This window comes from Musa acuminata, chromosome BXJ1-7 (genome assembly GCF_036884655.1).
Source record: "Musa acuminata AAA Group cultivar baxijiao chromosome BXJ1-7, Cavendish_Baxijiao_AAA, whole genome shotgun sequence".
NCBI classification, from domain to species: Eukaryota; Viridiplantae; Streptophyta; class Magnoliopsida; order Zingiberales; family Musaceae; genus Musa; species Musa acuminata.
In genome coordinates, this window is record NC_088333.1 from 43252567 (window position 1) to 43269878 (window position 17312).

The 17312-nt window shown below is 37.5% G+C and overlaps 1 protein-coding gene across 16 annotated transcripts; it reads right to left on the reverse strand.

Moving 5' to 3' along the window:
- Window positions 1–5134: 5134 nt before the first annotated feature.
- Window positions 5135–13862, reverse strand: LOC135586212 (mitotic spindle checkpoint protein MAD1-like). Of its 16 annotated transcripts, none has more exons than XM_065193548.1 (9): window positions 13723–13853; window positions 12770–12821; window positions 12503–12586; window positions 12273–12375; window positions 11447–12035; window positions 9891–10026; window positions 9636–9803; window positions 8783–8893; window positions 5135–5729 (listed from the first exon to the last, which is right to left on the reverse strand). In XM_065193548.1, the coding sequence occupies exons 3-9, from the start codon at window positions 12521–12523 to the stop codon at window positions 5550–5552; spliced, it is 1308 nt and encodes a 435-aa protein (XP_065049620.1). In that variant the 5' UTR covers window positions 12524–12586; window positions 12770–12821; window positions 13723–13853; the 3' UTR covers window positions 5135–5549. The 16 variants fall into 16 exon arrangements, with proteins under 16 accessions (XP_065049620.1, XP_065049616.1, XP_065049618.1 ...); XM_065193544.1 differs by having other exon boundaries at window positions 12765–12821; XM_065193546.1 differs by having other exon boundaries at window positions 12737–12821.
- Window positions 13863–17312: the final 3450 nt, after the last annotated feature.

Here is a 17312-nt window from a genome sequence, read left to right on the forward strand (position 1 = left end):
AAAAAATTTATATTGAAATTCTTATAGTTATAAAAATAAAACATAATTTTATTTACTCTAATGTTATTGATTTTATCGATGAAAGTATAAAAATAGATAAAAATAATAATTTTAATGTCATAATTATGTTTTTAGTGGTGGTGAATGATGATGTTGGTGGGGGTCATGGGTGGTTGTTGTGGATAAAGAGAGAGAGAACGACGGTGAGACAAAGGAAGAGGAGGAAGTGGATGACGTAGATATCGACGCTTTGCATCTGTATTAATGTTACTCAACAATTGTGTTGACGCTAATGCATACGTAGAGCATCGTTCAGCATCTACATTGATGTCGACGTAGATACCAAGCAACGTTACTTTATATTTGTGTTGGCATCAATAATGGAGTTTGGTCAGGTACTCCTGCTAATTATTCTGATCTTAAAATTTTTGGGTGTCCAGCATACATACATGTAAATGAAGGAAAATTAGAGCATCGGGCTAAAATGTGCATTTTCCTTGGGTATGCTTCTTGGGTGAAAGGATACAGATTGTGGTGTTTTGATCCCAAATGCCCAAAATTTATAATCAGTAGAGATGTTAATTTTGATGAATTGTTTATGTTATCTTCTAAAGAGGATTCTATTAGTTGTACAAATGATAGTACGCATAAGCAGGTAGAGCTTGAGATTGGTAGTTCAGATTCTTTTAAGTCGAACTCTTCTACTCAAAGAATGTCAGTAGGTGGTCCCGAGTCTACTGACACAGATGTTCCAGAGGAAGAGCAATATTCCATAGCCAAGGATAGACCATGGAGAAATATTCGACCACCACAAAGGTATGCAAATTTGGTTGCATATGCTTTGTCTGTTGCAGAAGAAACAAGTGAAGTTGGTGAGCCTACTACCTACTCAGATGCAGTTTTTTATGATAATTTCGTTAAGTGGTTGATTGCAAAGAATGAAGAAATAGAATCTCTTCATCAGAATATAACTTGGGATCTTGTGAAGCCGCCTTCGGATAAGAAAATTGTTGGATGCAGATGGGACACTATTGCTGAGAGAAAGGTCCTTGTTCAGAAAATTCATACAAAGGACGATTCGGTTGATATGCTTACGAAGCCTCTTCCGGTTTACAAGTTCAAGCAGTGCTTGGACTTGGTTGGTATTCATTGTTGGTGATTGCCCGTTGGGGCTTTTGTGAAGAAGGTGGAGCAAGTTTTGTTGGGACAAGCCAAGGTGGAGATTTGTTAGTTTGGCAAGTCCCATAGTCCCACATCGGGAAAATCAGACTTGTTGTCTCGTCTTGGAACTATAAATAAGGGTTTGGGCTTTAAAGTCAGAGGCACCACAAGTGGCATCACAGATGCACCACAAGAGGTACCATAAGTGGCACCATAAGAAAAACATAAGTGTTTGCTTTAGTTTAAGTCCATACTCAGTAAATAGTTTGGACTTATAGTTTGGTTTTTCTTGTTTTCGGGTGTTTTATAGCCTAGAAACATCTTCCTAAGGCATTTGTAATTGTCCATCTTTTGCAGTAGTAATTTGCTCCTCTTTCGTATCAATTGACCGAACCACGTATATATTGTGTTCTGATGTTCTTGTCTCGCTTTTATTCTTTCCGTTTTATTGTCTTGTTGGGTTGCCAAAATTACCTTGTGGTAAATTTCCTGGGACTAGCTCTAACAGATACCACGTCAACTAGCAGTCCCCTTGAGCCCGATTGATTGTGGGCGGTGATTCACCCAAATGAGGTAGGGCCCTTCCCATCGGCTTCGGGCCAACGAAGGTTCCTTATCATGGGGGTTGATTATTTCACGAAGTGGATAGAAGCCAAGTCATTGGCATCAATAACTGAGAAACAAGTTGAGGGATTTGTATGAAAGAATATCATCACTTGCATGAGATCCTAAAGGCCCTCATCACAAATAATAAGACTTAGTTCAACAACTTGAAATTCAGAGAATTCTATCAGTCTTATGGAATTCAGCTAAGATTCAACTCGGTGGCTTATCCTCAAACCCATGGTCTTGTTGAGGTCACCAACCGAGTTATTCTCAAATATCTCAGAAAGCAAGTCATCGGATTAAAGGGTACCTAGGTCGACGAGTTGCTATGCATCCTGTGGGCTTCCCAAATGACACCTAAGACCGAATTGGAAGAATCATCATTCAGCTTAGCCTTTAGTATCGACTCTAAGATCGAATTGGAAGAATCTTCATCGACTCTAAATCCTAAAGAAACTCTTCCCAAATGACACCTAAGACCGAATTGGAAGAATCTTCATCGACTCTAAATCCTAAAGAAACTTGAGGTCTATAGAAGTTACCCCCTAGACGAGGGAGAGGCCAAGACCCCTTTTACCCTAAACTATAGGAGGACAAGGTTTGGACCTCGACCGATTAGCGATCGGTGGATTGGGAAGAACTTGTGCCAGAGGAGAGCTACATCCCGACCTAAGGTGCAGAAACCAAATGGTGTACGACCTAAGGATTGACTCACCTTTCGAAACTAGAGCCGAGAAGGAAGCTTCCAAAATGTTAGGGCTCGAGCAGTGGAATGAGCCCCACTAAACAAGAGGTTTATAAACATGGGATGACCTCTCTCCTCTACGATTGGCATAAGTGTCCCTTCGAGATCATATCGAAGGGGCATTCCACCGTTGTTGAGGTGCCAATCGAGGAAGATACGGAGAAATCTCTCTCTCTCTCTCTCTCTTCTGTTGCTGAGGTACTAATTGAGGAAGATATAAGGAAATCTCTTTTTTTCTCTCTCTCTATCTCTCTCTCTCTCTCTCTCCTCCCACTATAGATGTTGGTCGAGGAAAGAAGACTTTCCCCTCTTATGATGGAGGCACCCTCCATGATTGAATCAAGTGTTCCCTCGGGACAACTCTGAAGAAGATGCATAAGTTGGAAAGACTTGACCTACACTAGAAGATCCACTATGGCATAGGCATAAGGCCAAATGCGCCCGAGATGTATGAGTCAGGAAGACTCGACCTGCGTGAAGAAAAATTTACTATGGTAAAAGGTTGGGCCAAATGGTGCCTAAGACGCATGAGTCAAGAAAAAACTGACTCGCGCTGATCAAAATCCACTACAACGAATGCACAAGGCGAAATGCGCTCGAGACGCATGAGTCAAAAAGACCCGATCTGTGTGAAGAGAAATCCACTACGACAGAAGGGCGGACCAAATGATGCCTGAGGCGTATGAGTAAAAAAAACTCCAACTCGTGCCAAGCGAAATCTGCTATGGTGAAAGTGCAAGGCGAAATGCACCCAACATGCATGAGTCGAGAAGACCCAACCCATATAAAAAGAAATCTGTTATAATGGAGGGTCAGGCTAAATGGCACCCAAGGCACATGAATTGAGAAAAATCTGGCTCGCACCAAGCAAAATCCACTAGCATGGAAGCACAAGGCAAATTTCACCTAAGACGCATGAGTCAGAAAGACCCAACTAGCATGAAGAGAAACCTGCTACAATGGAGGATTGGGCCAAATGACACCTGAGGCACATGAGTCCAGAAAAATCCGACCTACGCTAAGTGAAATCTGTCATGACGGAGGGGCAAGGCCTAATATACTCGAGACACCTAATTTGGAAAAATTTAACCCACAAGATAAGATCCCGAATGATCCCATGTTAAAAAAATTAAACGACATGCTTCAAATGCAAGAGTCCTGAAGCACACCTTCCGGGGAGGCGACAAATGATAGAAAATATATAATTAGCTAGCCACTGCCCGCCATGCAAACACCACATAAGGCTCATGGGGGAAAAGGCTCAAACGACCCAACACTCGCTTGCCTGCATGGAAAGAAGTCTAAGAGGCAGCTCGAGTAGTTTACCAAGCTGTCTGCCTTAAGGTATATTCACAAGAATATTCTCGGGAGTCTAAGGGCAACTCAGGTTAATTATCAAACTACCTCCTTTACAAAATATTCACAAGAATATTCACGAGAGTCCAAGAAGTAGTTCGGTATAATTACAAACTACTTCCATTGTAAAATATTCATAGGAATATTCCCGAGAGTTCAAGGGGCAACTTGAATCAATTATGCATCCCTTGCAAAATCTTTATGGGACATTCCGTCTCTTGTATAAAAACATACGCTCAACTCCAAATGAGGGACTTAGAGTTAAAGAAGTGGACTTCAGTACAAACTTAAGTGTTAAAGAGATCAACTCAAGAAGCTTCTCTCGACTCCGATCTTCATGTATGTAATGACTCAAGAGAAAACACTCTCCACTTCGGACGACTCCGCACATACGGATCAAGACCATGTCATACTAACAAAAATATCAACGATTTTTTTCCCTAATAATTAATTTTCTTAAAAAAATAATTTTGTTGTTTACATCATTAAAGAACGTAAGCATTTTTTTTATGAACATCAATTGATTTCCAAGAATTTTTGTTTTCTCATGAGTATAAAATCATCCAACAAACAAAAATGAGTGAGCCTTTCTTATTTTGAATATTCAGCAAAGTTTGTGAAGAATATAATTAGCAAACAATATTATAACCAATTGCTCAAGATAATCATGGAGAGCAAGAAACTGCGTTCCAAATTAATAGAGCAATATAATATGTTTGACATTTGTGATCGTATAAATTTGACATTTAATTGAGGTAAAACTTATGGATCAAATAGTATTTTGGATAATGTGCCTCCTCATTATCCAACTACAAAAGTGAGCAAGGTCCCAAAATAAATTTATAACACCTAGATGAATATATTACTATTAGTTTGAGCTTAAATACCTTGGGAAGATTCTCGAAGTTCAATAAAGTTAATAGGCTGTTTATAAATCATGACAAATAATATTTGACCCAAGCATTTAGACATAAGAGACTCAAGTAACAAAAATTAATTCTTTGAATAAGATTAGAAAGTCATAACAACGTGAGATCATCATTCGGATATATTAATGAATTAGTTATTTCATAAAATAGCGGTAAAATGTTTAAGCAGTCATACCCGCACGTAATCAAGAATAATACCAGTTCATAAACTCGGTTCATTGAAAGCCTGGACAGGTTATATTTTAAGAAACTACAGCCCGACCATAGGATCACACCTAACATAAGGTCAGGCCATTTGTAGATGTACCATTTCATGAATCATTCTATCCCAATCCAATTCTCAACTAAAAATACCATTTCATGTAAGTAGATGTACAACATTTGCAGGATATACAAAACACGAACACAATTTTCTACCAAAACAGATTTCCTATTTGAGTTGTATCAACCACTTTTCAAGAATAATGCATCACCACAAAAGGTAACAATAGAAAAAACAATTGCTAACCTCTTCCCGACCAAAACCAATTTGCTGATAGGAAGCCATCTGTAGGATTTTGCACTCAGTAACCATCTGTTGTCCTTTGCAAGCATTATATTCAAACCTTGTGCCCATGAGGACAATAATCAGCGATCATTATCATCACAGATTCAGATACAAACTGCACTGATAACAATAATTAGACCAAGTGGTGGGCTTTTTCGGCCTTCATAAATCTTCCTTGATAACATCCTTATCCTTCTCAACATCATTAGTAGCTTTCACTAGGATGCCACTCTAAAGCGTGATCTACCTCATTGTTGGCATAGACGACACCTAAAGCTTCAGTCTCCTTGGGTGCTTCGGTGTCCAAAATATTCTGTTTGATATTGCAACAACCAGAAGAGCAGGACTCAAAACTTGGTTCCAAACCGAGGGCCTGGTCGAGCCTCTGATTTTAGCGGATCAAATTAGCAGGCAATCAGTAAATAAAGCAACTAGAGATCCTGGAGCAAATTAATTGTTCAAAAGATTGTTGAACGTAAAATATGCAGAGTAAGAAAATCATTAGCTTGTATCCTAGTGACCAGTGCCTCCTTTTCTGGTGGGGTTGCTTTTGAGGCTTAAGTGGTGTTCACCTAGCATTCTATGCCAGTAATACCTTGTGTAGCAGCACAGTTTTCACTCCACTTAAAATTAAGGTGGTTCAGGCGCGTCAAGCTGGTTCATGAGTAAATCAATTGATTTAGCCCACTTCATGTAGGGTTGCTTGTGGTATTTTCCTAGCATTCAATGCCAATTGTACTTTGTGAAGAACTGTGGGGTTGCTTTTGGGGCTTATGTGGTGTTTTCCTAGCAGTGGATTCCAGAAACACCATGTGCAGCAGCACAGGTTTTGCTCACAAGAAGTGGAATGAATGTGATTCATTCAACTCATGTCGGTTCATGTGTCAATCAATTAATTCAGGCCACAACAAGCACAGGAAGACTCAGTGTTTGTAGCACTTACAGCACTGACTAAAATAATGAAATCACTAATTTATAAACAAAGACCCGAGTCAAATTGATGATTTATCAAAAGAATCACTCCTATACAGTATTGGATTTACATATTAATTAGACAATAACTACTATTCATATAAGTAAAGTTTTTTTGTGATGCAAAATTGCAAACATTACTGAGGTCTATAGTGGGAAGAAACAACTGAAATGACAAAAATCCTAAGCAAACCATATTGGACTGATGAAATACTTCCACTATTTGATAGATCTGGAATTCAGATTGAAACCTTTTGACTGAACAGGTATTGCTTAATTGAACATTTTTCACACAATGCCTAACAAAAAATCATCAAATACAAAATTGCATCAACTTCTTAGAGTGAAGAGTGAATTAAACAAAATCAATTCATGCTTCCTTCCATGTCCCTTCTATGTTCTTGTACCTCCCTTGGTGCATAACGTGGAGCATGAATGATGGAGGTGATAGTTCAATCACTAGGAAATCAAGACAATGAGCAGATTTGATAATAGTCATTGAGCTCTGTTGATGGAACATCACTAGTCAAACTAAGAGCCTTCAAGTCCTTCATTCATGTTACCAACAAAGTTCTTCATCTTCCAAATTAATTTGACTCACACCCACTATGTGCATCTACAATCTCCTATCAGCATGTCCATGATAACAAGAGTAACAAGCCATGATATCCCAACTATTTAGGGTCCATTACATAGATCTTTAGCCATCAATGAGTTCCGTAACGCAATATCTCTAGTCAAATCAAGAGCATTCAAATCTCTTTTTATTTATTTCTAAGAGTCTTGTGTTATCCTTTAACTTATGCAACTGATCCTAATCTTCTTACTGTTTCTAACAAAATCTCTTGGGTCCCCATCTACCACACCTCACATCACTACCTTAGATATTCTCTTGTTTTATCATTTATTGGGACAAGTACCTAATTGTTATCAAATCAAAACATTTGTTATTCTTCAACATGGAAATCCCACTTTTTTTTCCCTTAGTAGAAAAAATATGATTGCACTATCCAACTTTTACTCTATGAATAATATATTTATCAATATTTTCTTCTTTTTGAATGACACATACAAGACAGTTAAAATTTTTACTAGTAGGAACTTTTTCATCCATCTTAAATGCAGCTTATTTTCTTTTATTATTTTTCTAAAATTACATTCTATGTATTCAGTTTAGTCCCACTTAATCTGAAAGCATTAGTTTCTAATATTTATCTTTATAACTCAAGTTCAAAAATTATACCAGCTACACTTTTTATCAGTAAAAATAATATCGTCAGCGAATAACATACAAGATAAGGGTATAACCTGGTATACAATCAGTAATTTTATCCATTACCTATGTTAAAATATATGGACTTATGGTGGACCCTTGATGTCGTAATCATTAACCCCTATAAGCCTAAATACTCTATCATACATATCATGAGATCATGTCAATATAATTACCATTACCACTTTTCTTTTATAAAACCCAAGATCATAAATATCTAGAAACTCTATCATAAGTTTTTCTAAATCCATTAGTAGTATATGTGAATCTTTCTTCTTCTCTATATTTTTCATTTAAAATTTCAATAAATAATTAAGTATTGTGGTTGATCTTTCAGGCCTGAGACCAAACTGATTCATAGAGAGACTCCTTTCGGCATGTCCAAACCACATTAGATGAATTTTATCATTTTAACTTCAATCAAAATAACTCATTAATTATTGAACGATATAAACATTTTTATTCTATGTTTCCTAGTGACCTAAAACCTCAACTCAATGGTAATAACTTCCTAGATATGCTATTTTATAATTACCCAACATTCTAAAATAATTAAACCCATAGTATACAATTTGAACGACCAGCAGTAAACAATTTGAATGACAAGCATAGGCTACAAATGCAAGCAGACTATGTTGGAGATACATTTGCATGAAAATTAATTAGAAAAAAAAAAACTGAAGTTGCATAAGGAAAAAGGGAGCATGATAGAAATGGGACATCAACAAGTAGAAAACATAAAATAAATCCCTACTTTGGACAAATAAAATATATTGATACTTTAGCCAAGTATTCTTCAGATCTTTAGGATAATTTGGCGAGTATTGGTGACTAGAAGTCCAACCATGAAAACAACCACTTTGCTATGAGGCATAAGCCTACACACATTAAACCTCCCCAATTCCCACATGGTGGGAGCCTCCTCATAAAGTAGGCTGCCCTATTTACATAGTCTTCAGGTTTATAACTAGACATAATATCCTTTCAATTTTTAAATAATTATGTTCTCACCTGTAACAATCATGCAGGAGAAAATTTTCATCTTGCAAATCAATGTTATCATTATTTATATAATAAAGGAGATATAGAAGAAAAAAATAAGGAAGTGTATCAGAGGACACCAGATTAAATCGAGAAATAGGTAATATTGTTATCTGAAAATAATATATATCAGAGGGATACTAGAAATATACCTCCAGTGCAGTCTTTAATCTCCTAATTTCCATGGACTGCTTTTCAGCTAGTTTATTTACTTCCTGGAAGTGCCTAAGGGCTGTAATAGATTTCTGTTGTTCTTTCTGCACCTGTAATACTCAAAAACAAAAAAAAGTTATCCATCTTACAATCTTGCATTCATTTTATTCTTATCCAAAGCATGCATAGAAACATAGCCAAAGCTTTGGATATCATATCAAACACATAGAAGGTGAAGTAGGATCATAACATAATATGGTCCATCCATTTTTGAATGACCAACAAACATAAGTCTCCCACGTCTGGGAGCTCCATCCACCCACGTCTAAGTGAAATCATAGGGGGCCGGCAGAGCATCGCGGGCTCTAAGCATAACTCCCTTTACCATTTCGGGCAAAGGTTCACATTTATCCCACAAACACCGGAGTACAAAGGGATAGTATGAATAATGAAATTAGCATATATTGGAAGCACATGCAGAACAATGAAATATACATATGCCTTTCGAGTCAATACGATACAAACATAATCTTTCACAAATGTATTCAGATTTGAAAGGAAACAAAAGCAAGAGCATACAAGGATTTCAAGAAATCATATATATCTCAATTGAAATAAGAAAGTTAGATAAATTCAATGTCCAAAGAAATGAAACTGGAAGAGGCACATATCGAAAGCAAATGCGGAACAATGGGATGCATGTGCCGAATCATTACGATGCAAACATGATCTTTAGATGATAGCTGCAGATGTACAAATAAATAAAGGACAAAAGTATACCAGATTCTCACATTAATCAGCCAGAGATATAAAATTGTTCAGGGATTGCCAGTCTGAATAAATAGTTTATACCTGTGCCTCCACATCTTGAACTCTCCTAATAGATGCTTCTTCAACAAGAGCTCGACGTCTGGATTCTAATTCGAGCATGTCTGTGAACTGGTATCTCAATTCAGCCATTTCTTGAGTAAGATCTTCTGCTTCTTCCTTGGCCTTAAGTTTTACTTCCCTTAGTTCTTCCTAGAATATTAAAGTAAAATACATCAGCAAAATGGACTTTCTTCATTTGCAAAGATGACAAAGAGTGCCATCTATTTATCATTAGACCTTAAGCTGATTGACTAGAAGATCAGATTCATGAATTTGTTTTGCCATCTTCTCTATTTCAGTCTTCACATGTTCATCTTGAGATGTTACAGCAGCTAGTTTCGCAGAGGATGGACCCAAATTCTCTGCAGAAGTGCTTTAAAAGAAAAGCATTTTTGTTACAACAAGAATTTAATGATTGAAAATTGATTCAATCTCATTAGATGCATCAGACCGAGAAAAATGTGATGTCAGTAAATGTCAACCAAAAAACAATGAGAAGCCGAACAAGACACTAGCACCAACATAAATAATAAAGTTTCCAAGATTGTCAGTCATAGTGATGTAAACACAACTACGTGGCATACTACAAGATTACAAATATTCCCAACACCAATTGCATTAACGGATCATTGCATACATATGCAAGCATGTTAAGTAAATTCTTAGCTGTTGAATTATACTTCACAAAATCATACAAGTATGGAATGACATCTCAATCAAGGATCACCTACTTAATGGTATGACGATGTGTTGATACCATTCCAATATGGTATCATTTCATGTTGTGCCAGTTGGGATGCCCTTGGAACAGTCAGTACAAGCCAAAAAGTAGAGTAGCTATATATCAACAGATTCAACACCTACAGAATGGTCAGCGTAGACTGTATCAATACCTTTCGAGCACAATACATTTCATCAGTGATAACACATGCCACGTGCCCCATGACACAACAAGCGTCGACTCAGTCACCGAGCACTAACCTCTTTTTTCTGTCTAACAATGATGTTGACAAAAAGTATTACAAGTGCAAACTAAAAGGAAAGGAAGGAAATGCAAACAGTATATTCTTATAAATTCTTTTACTGGCATGGCCTGATTATCGTATGATAATTTACCTAAATAGACTCCTTCAAAACGTTATCATATATAGAGCAACCCACTCGATAAACTCAATTTGGTTTATAATGGTCTAGAGACGTTTATTTTGCCATACAATGTAAACATGCAGCGATTTAATGTATAAGAAATTTGATAATCTTAAATCCTATAAAAGAATAAAAAGAACCTTCAAGAAGAAACAGAGAGCAATAGACATCAAACAAATTTCTATGAAACCAACACAAGCTTGCATATATCTCTCATTTCAACATCAACCGGCTAAAACTTTATTGACCATATGATAGAAACAATTTTCACTTGTTGCTATATGTCGATATATTTCAAAAACTGTGTTTCATGCCAAACATGGATTGACTTTTATTAGGCATTAGGAACTCACATGACCTGATATAAATGCACTCTTCAAAGGATTAGATTGTTACTCTAGGTTGCCATTTTTAAGCAAATTTCTAGTGATGTAATAGAGAAAGAGAACAACTATCATAAATATGAACTTGCATCCAATATCAACATGAACATAATTCATGTAATCAGGTTTCAAAATGCAAACATAGAAGATAATAAATTATTGCTAAATGATAAGATTTTAAGATGACAATTGCTGTCAAATGAATAATATACAAAAGACAGACAATAACAAATAAATATTCCTTCAAAAGAAAAACAATCATACCACATGTCTCTTGACGAAGGAAGCTCTTCCCTTAATTTAAGCAGGAAACTCCAATCCAGTTGATTGTCTAAATGGATACCCACTTTGCTATCATGCCTCAGTCTCTTGTCAAGTTCAACAATAAGGGAAGATTGTTTAGCATTTCTCTCAAACAGAGTTTTTTTCTCATTTTCCAAACATCTAATCATCTGTTGCATCTCCTGAAGCTGAGTTTCAAGTATGTGCAACCGCTTGTCCACCCTGGTTTTTTCTTCAGCAAGTTGTTGCCCAAGTCTCTCTGCTTCAATGCATCTCTGCTCTAGAGAAGTAATGTCAAGTTTTAAACTCTCAATTTCACATTGTGAATCTAGAAGTGATGTCTCAAGGTTCTCTATTTGCAAGTCAGACTTTTTCAACTCATCCTCTTTATATTTCAATTCCTCAATCAAAATCATGCACCGAGAATCAGCTTGCACTAATTCCTCACTGATCAGCCTTAGCTTATCATTTAATCTTTCAGCTCCTGCAAGCTTCAGTTCAAGGCTCTCTACATGTTCAGCCATAAATTTTGCCTCTACATTCCGCAAATTCAATTGATCCTGCAAATATTCTGTATGGTTTTTAGTTAATGCTACACTAAATTGAGAATCCACAAGAACAAAAAACCCAGGAATATTGACCTCTGAACACAAAATTTGCTAAAAAAGTATCATTGATCAACCGTTGGTAGTTTAAAATTAATAGCATTTAACCCATCTATCAACATACAAGCAACAGATAAATTTTTATCCTGATGGAATATGATGATAACTAGTAAAGAAGAGCTTGGTAGATGCTTCTTAGCTACCTATCTCTTGGTGGCAGTTCCTCAACTCCCCTTCCAATTTCTCAATGTGCATCCTGTCCTGGCTACAGGCTGCTGATACTCCTATTTCATCCAATCCCGATCGCTGAAATGACAAAATCTTGGACTAAAATAAGGATGTGCTCAAGTAAATAATATTGCAATCATATTGTGCTGCTAACATCACAATAAGCTCTAATCTTAATGGAAATGTTGTCAAAGGGGTGAGTTACATTGTTAAACATCTTCCTCATCACTGAAGTTAAGCAGCATTGCCACTGTATTCATTTTCGAAACTATGGGATATCTGGAATATACTGCATATGAGAGAACATAAACAGAAATGACTTGCTTAGTTCTTAATGTTTTGGTCCTAAATCCAAAGATAATCAACTTGACCAAATGGCAAATATGGAGCACGAACAAGAATCAACTTAGAAAATAAATTCTGCAGATTAAATACAAACCAGCTTAGAGAACCAGCAAAGCGCTCACCTTACCCAGATAAGCTAATTATGTATGGCTAGAGTTGGGTCTGAAGATAGTAATTATCTGACATCAGAATAACATACAAGTTTAATAGCCCAACTTTTTGGATGAATAAAGAACTTATATGATGAACTCAATAAAAATCACAGAAATGAAAAATAAATGCATTTGTCGATAAAGGAAAAGAAAAAACACAGAGAAATAAGCATGTACAGCAACAGAGCGATCCGTCTGACACTCAAAATATGCAAAAGCGCGAGTAAAAATATCTGCAGTTGTTTACATATTTCAACAAATTAGCAGACTACAAACGTAATAGCACTGCATCGGTCGAAACAGCTTTCCTCCTCGAAACGAATAGCTATTACAATCAAAAGGAACTGGGGAGAAACCTAGAAACAAACATTTGCGACTCTTCGCCTAGATCGAAAAGGAGAACGGCAACATGAAATTAGTAATCACTATGGAACTCATCAAACAACACACCCAATTTAACCGAAGAGAAAAAAATACAATAAATTCAAGAAAAGGGAAAGAATAACCTGACTACAAACGGGAGATCAAACGATCAATCGGGCGATAACTCACGTCTAAACAACTGAAATCAAAGATGACGGCAAAGAGCGAGTGCAAACTGAGGGGAGAATGCAGGAAGATCGGGGAGAGACGAAGCCCTAAACTCACACGAGGAATTTAGGGGTTTCGTCCGAGCACAGAAGAATGGATCGTTTCAGTTCAATCCACGTCTTGTTGGGATGTCGTTCGGTGTTTAGATTGGTGGATGATTAGTATTAACGTGGGTAAATAAGGCTTGTAGACCAACTTAACCAACCGGGTCGGGTTGAAATTGAACCGCGGCGCGCAGTGACGGAAATGCGTGCTTCCGCGAAAAACCCGATCTGTCAGCACCTCGAGTCGGATCGTGATCGACATATGACCCATGAATCAATATCAATCAAATTACCTTCCGAGAGACTCCCGCTGCTTTTCTTCAAGGGAGAGATCGGAATCAGCAGAGGCACAGTGAGATCTAAGATCCTAGAGGGAGAGAGACGGTGAGACAGCGAGGAAGAGAGAGGAAGTCTCCGTGGCGGAAGAAGCGGTGCGCTGCACCATTTTATATACCGATAGGGGTCGCCGTCCCTCATCTCCTTCGTCGAACTCACCGACAGCACGAAAAGTCAAGCGAACGCGTTGGTGAGCTGGACGACTCCTGATCTACCAAACACGAATTTTGATGAGCCAGAAAAATAAATATCCGTCTTTTAGATTAATCTTGGGCATAAATTTTCATTTGTTCATATGAGAAGGGCACGCATGTCATTCCACTGTCCACACACGTTGACAAAACATATGATATCATCCAATCACGTTGACCGTCCACGTAATCATATCGGCCAGCTATAGAGTTAAAGAGCACATCATTTTAGATTTATTCGATGGGATTATTTCGAAGCTCAAGCCAATTAAAAATAAAAATTATTTTTAAAATAAAAATTGATGAAAAATATATTAACGATCAATTATATGACACATAAGCATCGTACGAAAATTATCATGAAAGGAAAAAGATCCAGATCACGCCCAACCTATCTATTGCATGGATAAAAATTCAAGCCAAATCATTTAGGATAGTCTCTCCTCTTATCGCTCATATGGATAAAACGTCAAGAGGGAGATATTAGAGCAATTACAAGTTATCATCTCCAATGCTAGGTATAAAAAGTAATCTCCAACGCTATGCCGAAGAGCTCTGCTTCTGAAGAAAACCCATACTAAAAAAAAAATTCGATCTTAATACCCAAGGCGAGAAATTTCTCTCAATATCGATCTTAGTGTATGTGGTTTCTTGGGAGCTCGACACTTTCACCTCAAAGCCACCTCGGACACTTATGCACCCTCGGATTTGGACCATGTTAGGTTGACTCAAATGTCAACGATGATTTCCTCTATGATTTTTGGCATTAGAATGAGGGTATGATGTCGCAAGAATATCTATTCGTTAATTCTCCCAACGAATGCTCTAGCGATAAGACCCTACCTCCGACCCATAGCATTTTTATTTATGGGAGGCAACTTCCATCCTTCCTTCATGTTGATACGTACACTTTAACACAAATACTGATGTGGTACTAGTGTATGTTCAATGACTACGATTTTTTACCCTCATGGATAATCTCAAGCCACATACTTGTTTATGTTAAGGCATTATTAAATCTCACCCAACAAGTACAGATGCTAATGAGTATGATGCAGGTGATCGCCCTGCACTTACTTTGGTTAGGCCAACAAGTAATGCCAACATCTCAACCGCAATCAATACCTTTAGCTTGTGAGCCTCCCCATTAGTAATCGTTACCTCCTCAGTGAGCTTCGAGTTACACGTCCTCATTGAGTCCAATTCTCAAGTGAGCCACAGTAATTCATCCTCCATTACTTGGTTGTTGCCCCGAACCTCTTTTAGCTATTTGGCAAGGCTAGCCAAGCATTGCTCGACATTATCTAGTTGACGTGTCAACTTGGCCACTCGAGCCTCCGCCTCGACGACAACAAAAGAGGCTCTTCCTTCATTCTTCAAGTCTTCGACCTCTATCTAGAGATCATCGATTATGAGATATTGCTAGTGAATGACGGTACTATCATCCTGAACACAATCAATGAGGGTCGTCGTATAGTGGTGGTGCTATGAATAAAAAATGAATGTAAGTAAGGTGAAACCAAATGGGCTAGCCATGACCTAATTTACCATCACTTTGTTTTAGTAGCAAGTATCAATCAAAGCCTTCGAGGAGGAGTAACAGATCTGCTTCGCCATCCCCAAACATAGGGAGCCATGACCTAACCACACTCTCGCCCCACACCTTCTACGTCTCTTTTAAGCCTTCCGACCTCGATCGCAGTAGTGCATCCGGGGTCTGAGTCCAACAAATCGGCCATTTGTAAACCCATAAAGGACAAGGGCTTCCCCTTGTACAAGTCTAACATTGACCATGGCATGCCCTTCTTTTTCCTTGAGAAAGACTTAGAACTTTGACATTCAAGAGGTGTAGGCATTTGTAATGGTGGGAGGCTCCCTCTCCCAAGATGGCTCCTTAGGTGCATCATTCCTCTAAGGTTAGAAGACCTTCCTCATGACAACCTAATGTTTCTTTCATGATTTGTCATTGTTGCCATGATGATCAGACCGAAGTGAGTCCGCCTTTACTAATGACTTACGAGCTACAACCTAGGTCGAGTGGGGCTTTATTGTGCTCATCGATAAGCCAAGGGCCTTCCTCTTTAAGGAGTGTATATCTATGCCTATATAAGATTCAAATTATAAGACCAAAGATTGAAAAGAGAGGTGGAGTGAAGCGATGGGAGGTTCGGGTCATACCCCGAGGAGCTAGGCTGAGACTTGTATCAATCAGCCAGCCATCATCTATCTTTTGGACTACCTTAGAGGAAGAGAGTATATCTCTTAGTCGAAGCATTTGACTTACCCTAGTAGTGTTTATTCGAGAAACGAGCAATGAAGATCGGAAAACTTCATTGAAATGCTGCATCCTAGAGCTGGTCAGCGTTCTAACATTTTTCAGCCATTAGCTCTGTAGCATCATTTATAATGCTGTATGATTTCAGGAACATCATTTTAAGCGGCTTGACTTAACTATTTCATTGTAAACCTCATAAATGGCCTAATAGCTATTTTTCTTGATGTAATCCGAAGAATATGAAGAGAGAAAGAAAGTTAAACTGCAGGCTGCTGATGTAGGCAACTGGATAGAATTTTCTCTATTTTCAATGCTTCCCTTGGTCTTTTGTTTACTTTATATAATTCTGAAGAACCATAGCTTTTATGAACAATTCAATCATAAAATACAAGTTTCTTTTCCTCATTTTTATTCTTTTGGCTATGTGAATGAAATATCTATTCTGATGTCTTTGATCTAAAATTCACTTTGAGCATAAGCAACTTTGTCATGTATTATATTCATAACTTACCATGCATTATTTATTAGTTCTGTTGTTCAAAGGACTTTTTAGGGAAGTAGACTTGGAGAAGCGGGAGGAAAATATACTGTAGAACAAGATGGAATTACTTCCAGAGGAATGTTTATAGCGTCTCCTAGACGATAGAAACAGCCATGATTGTGACCTGGGTCGTGGTGTCCCCACAGAGCTTTATCTGATTTCGACTACGTCCGCTGCCTTCCATGAGCATCCAGTGCAAAGATCACACCAGGAGGGTAAAAAAATGAAATTTAAAACGTTGACGCCATTGAAGATGAGATATGTTGTTCTGTTCCGTCTTATTCTTTTCTTTTGGGGAGGGGAGGTTAGATGAATATTGTGGTGTTTCTTTATGTTTCGGAGTTTGGTGTATGCATTTTCAATTTGATGATCCAAGATTGGTTTCTAAAGAAGGATTCTTCTTGCTAAGTTTAGAATAACTATTGAAATTGATGATGAGTAATGTGATTTCACATAAATTCAAGGGTTAATTATAAATTATCTTAGGTAGTTAGACATTTTGAACATTCTGATTGTTGGGTTTAAAAAATTTATATTGAA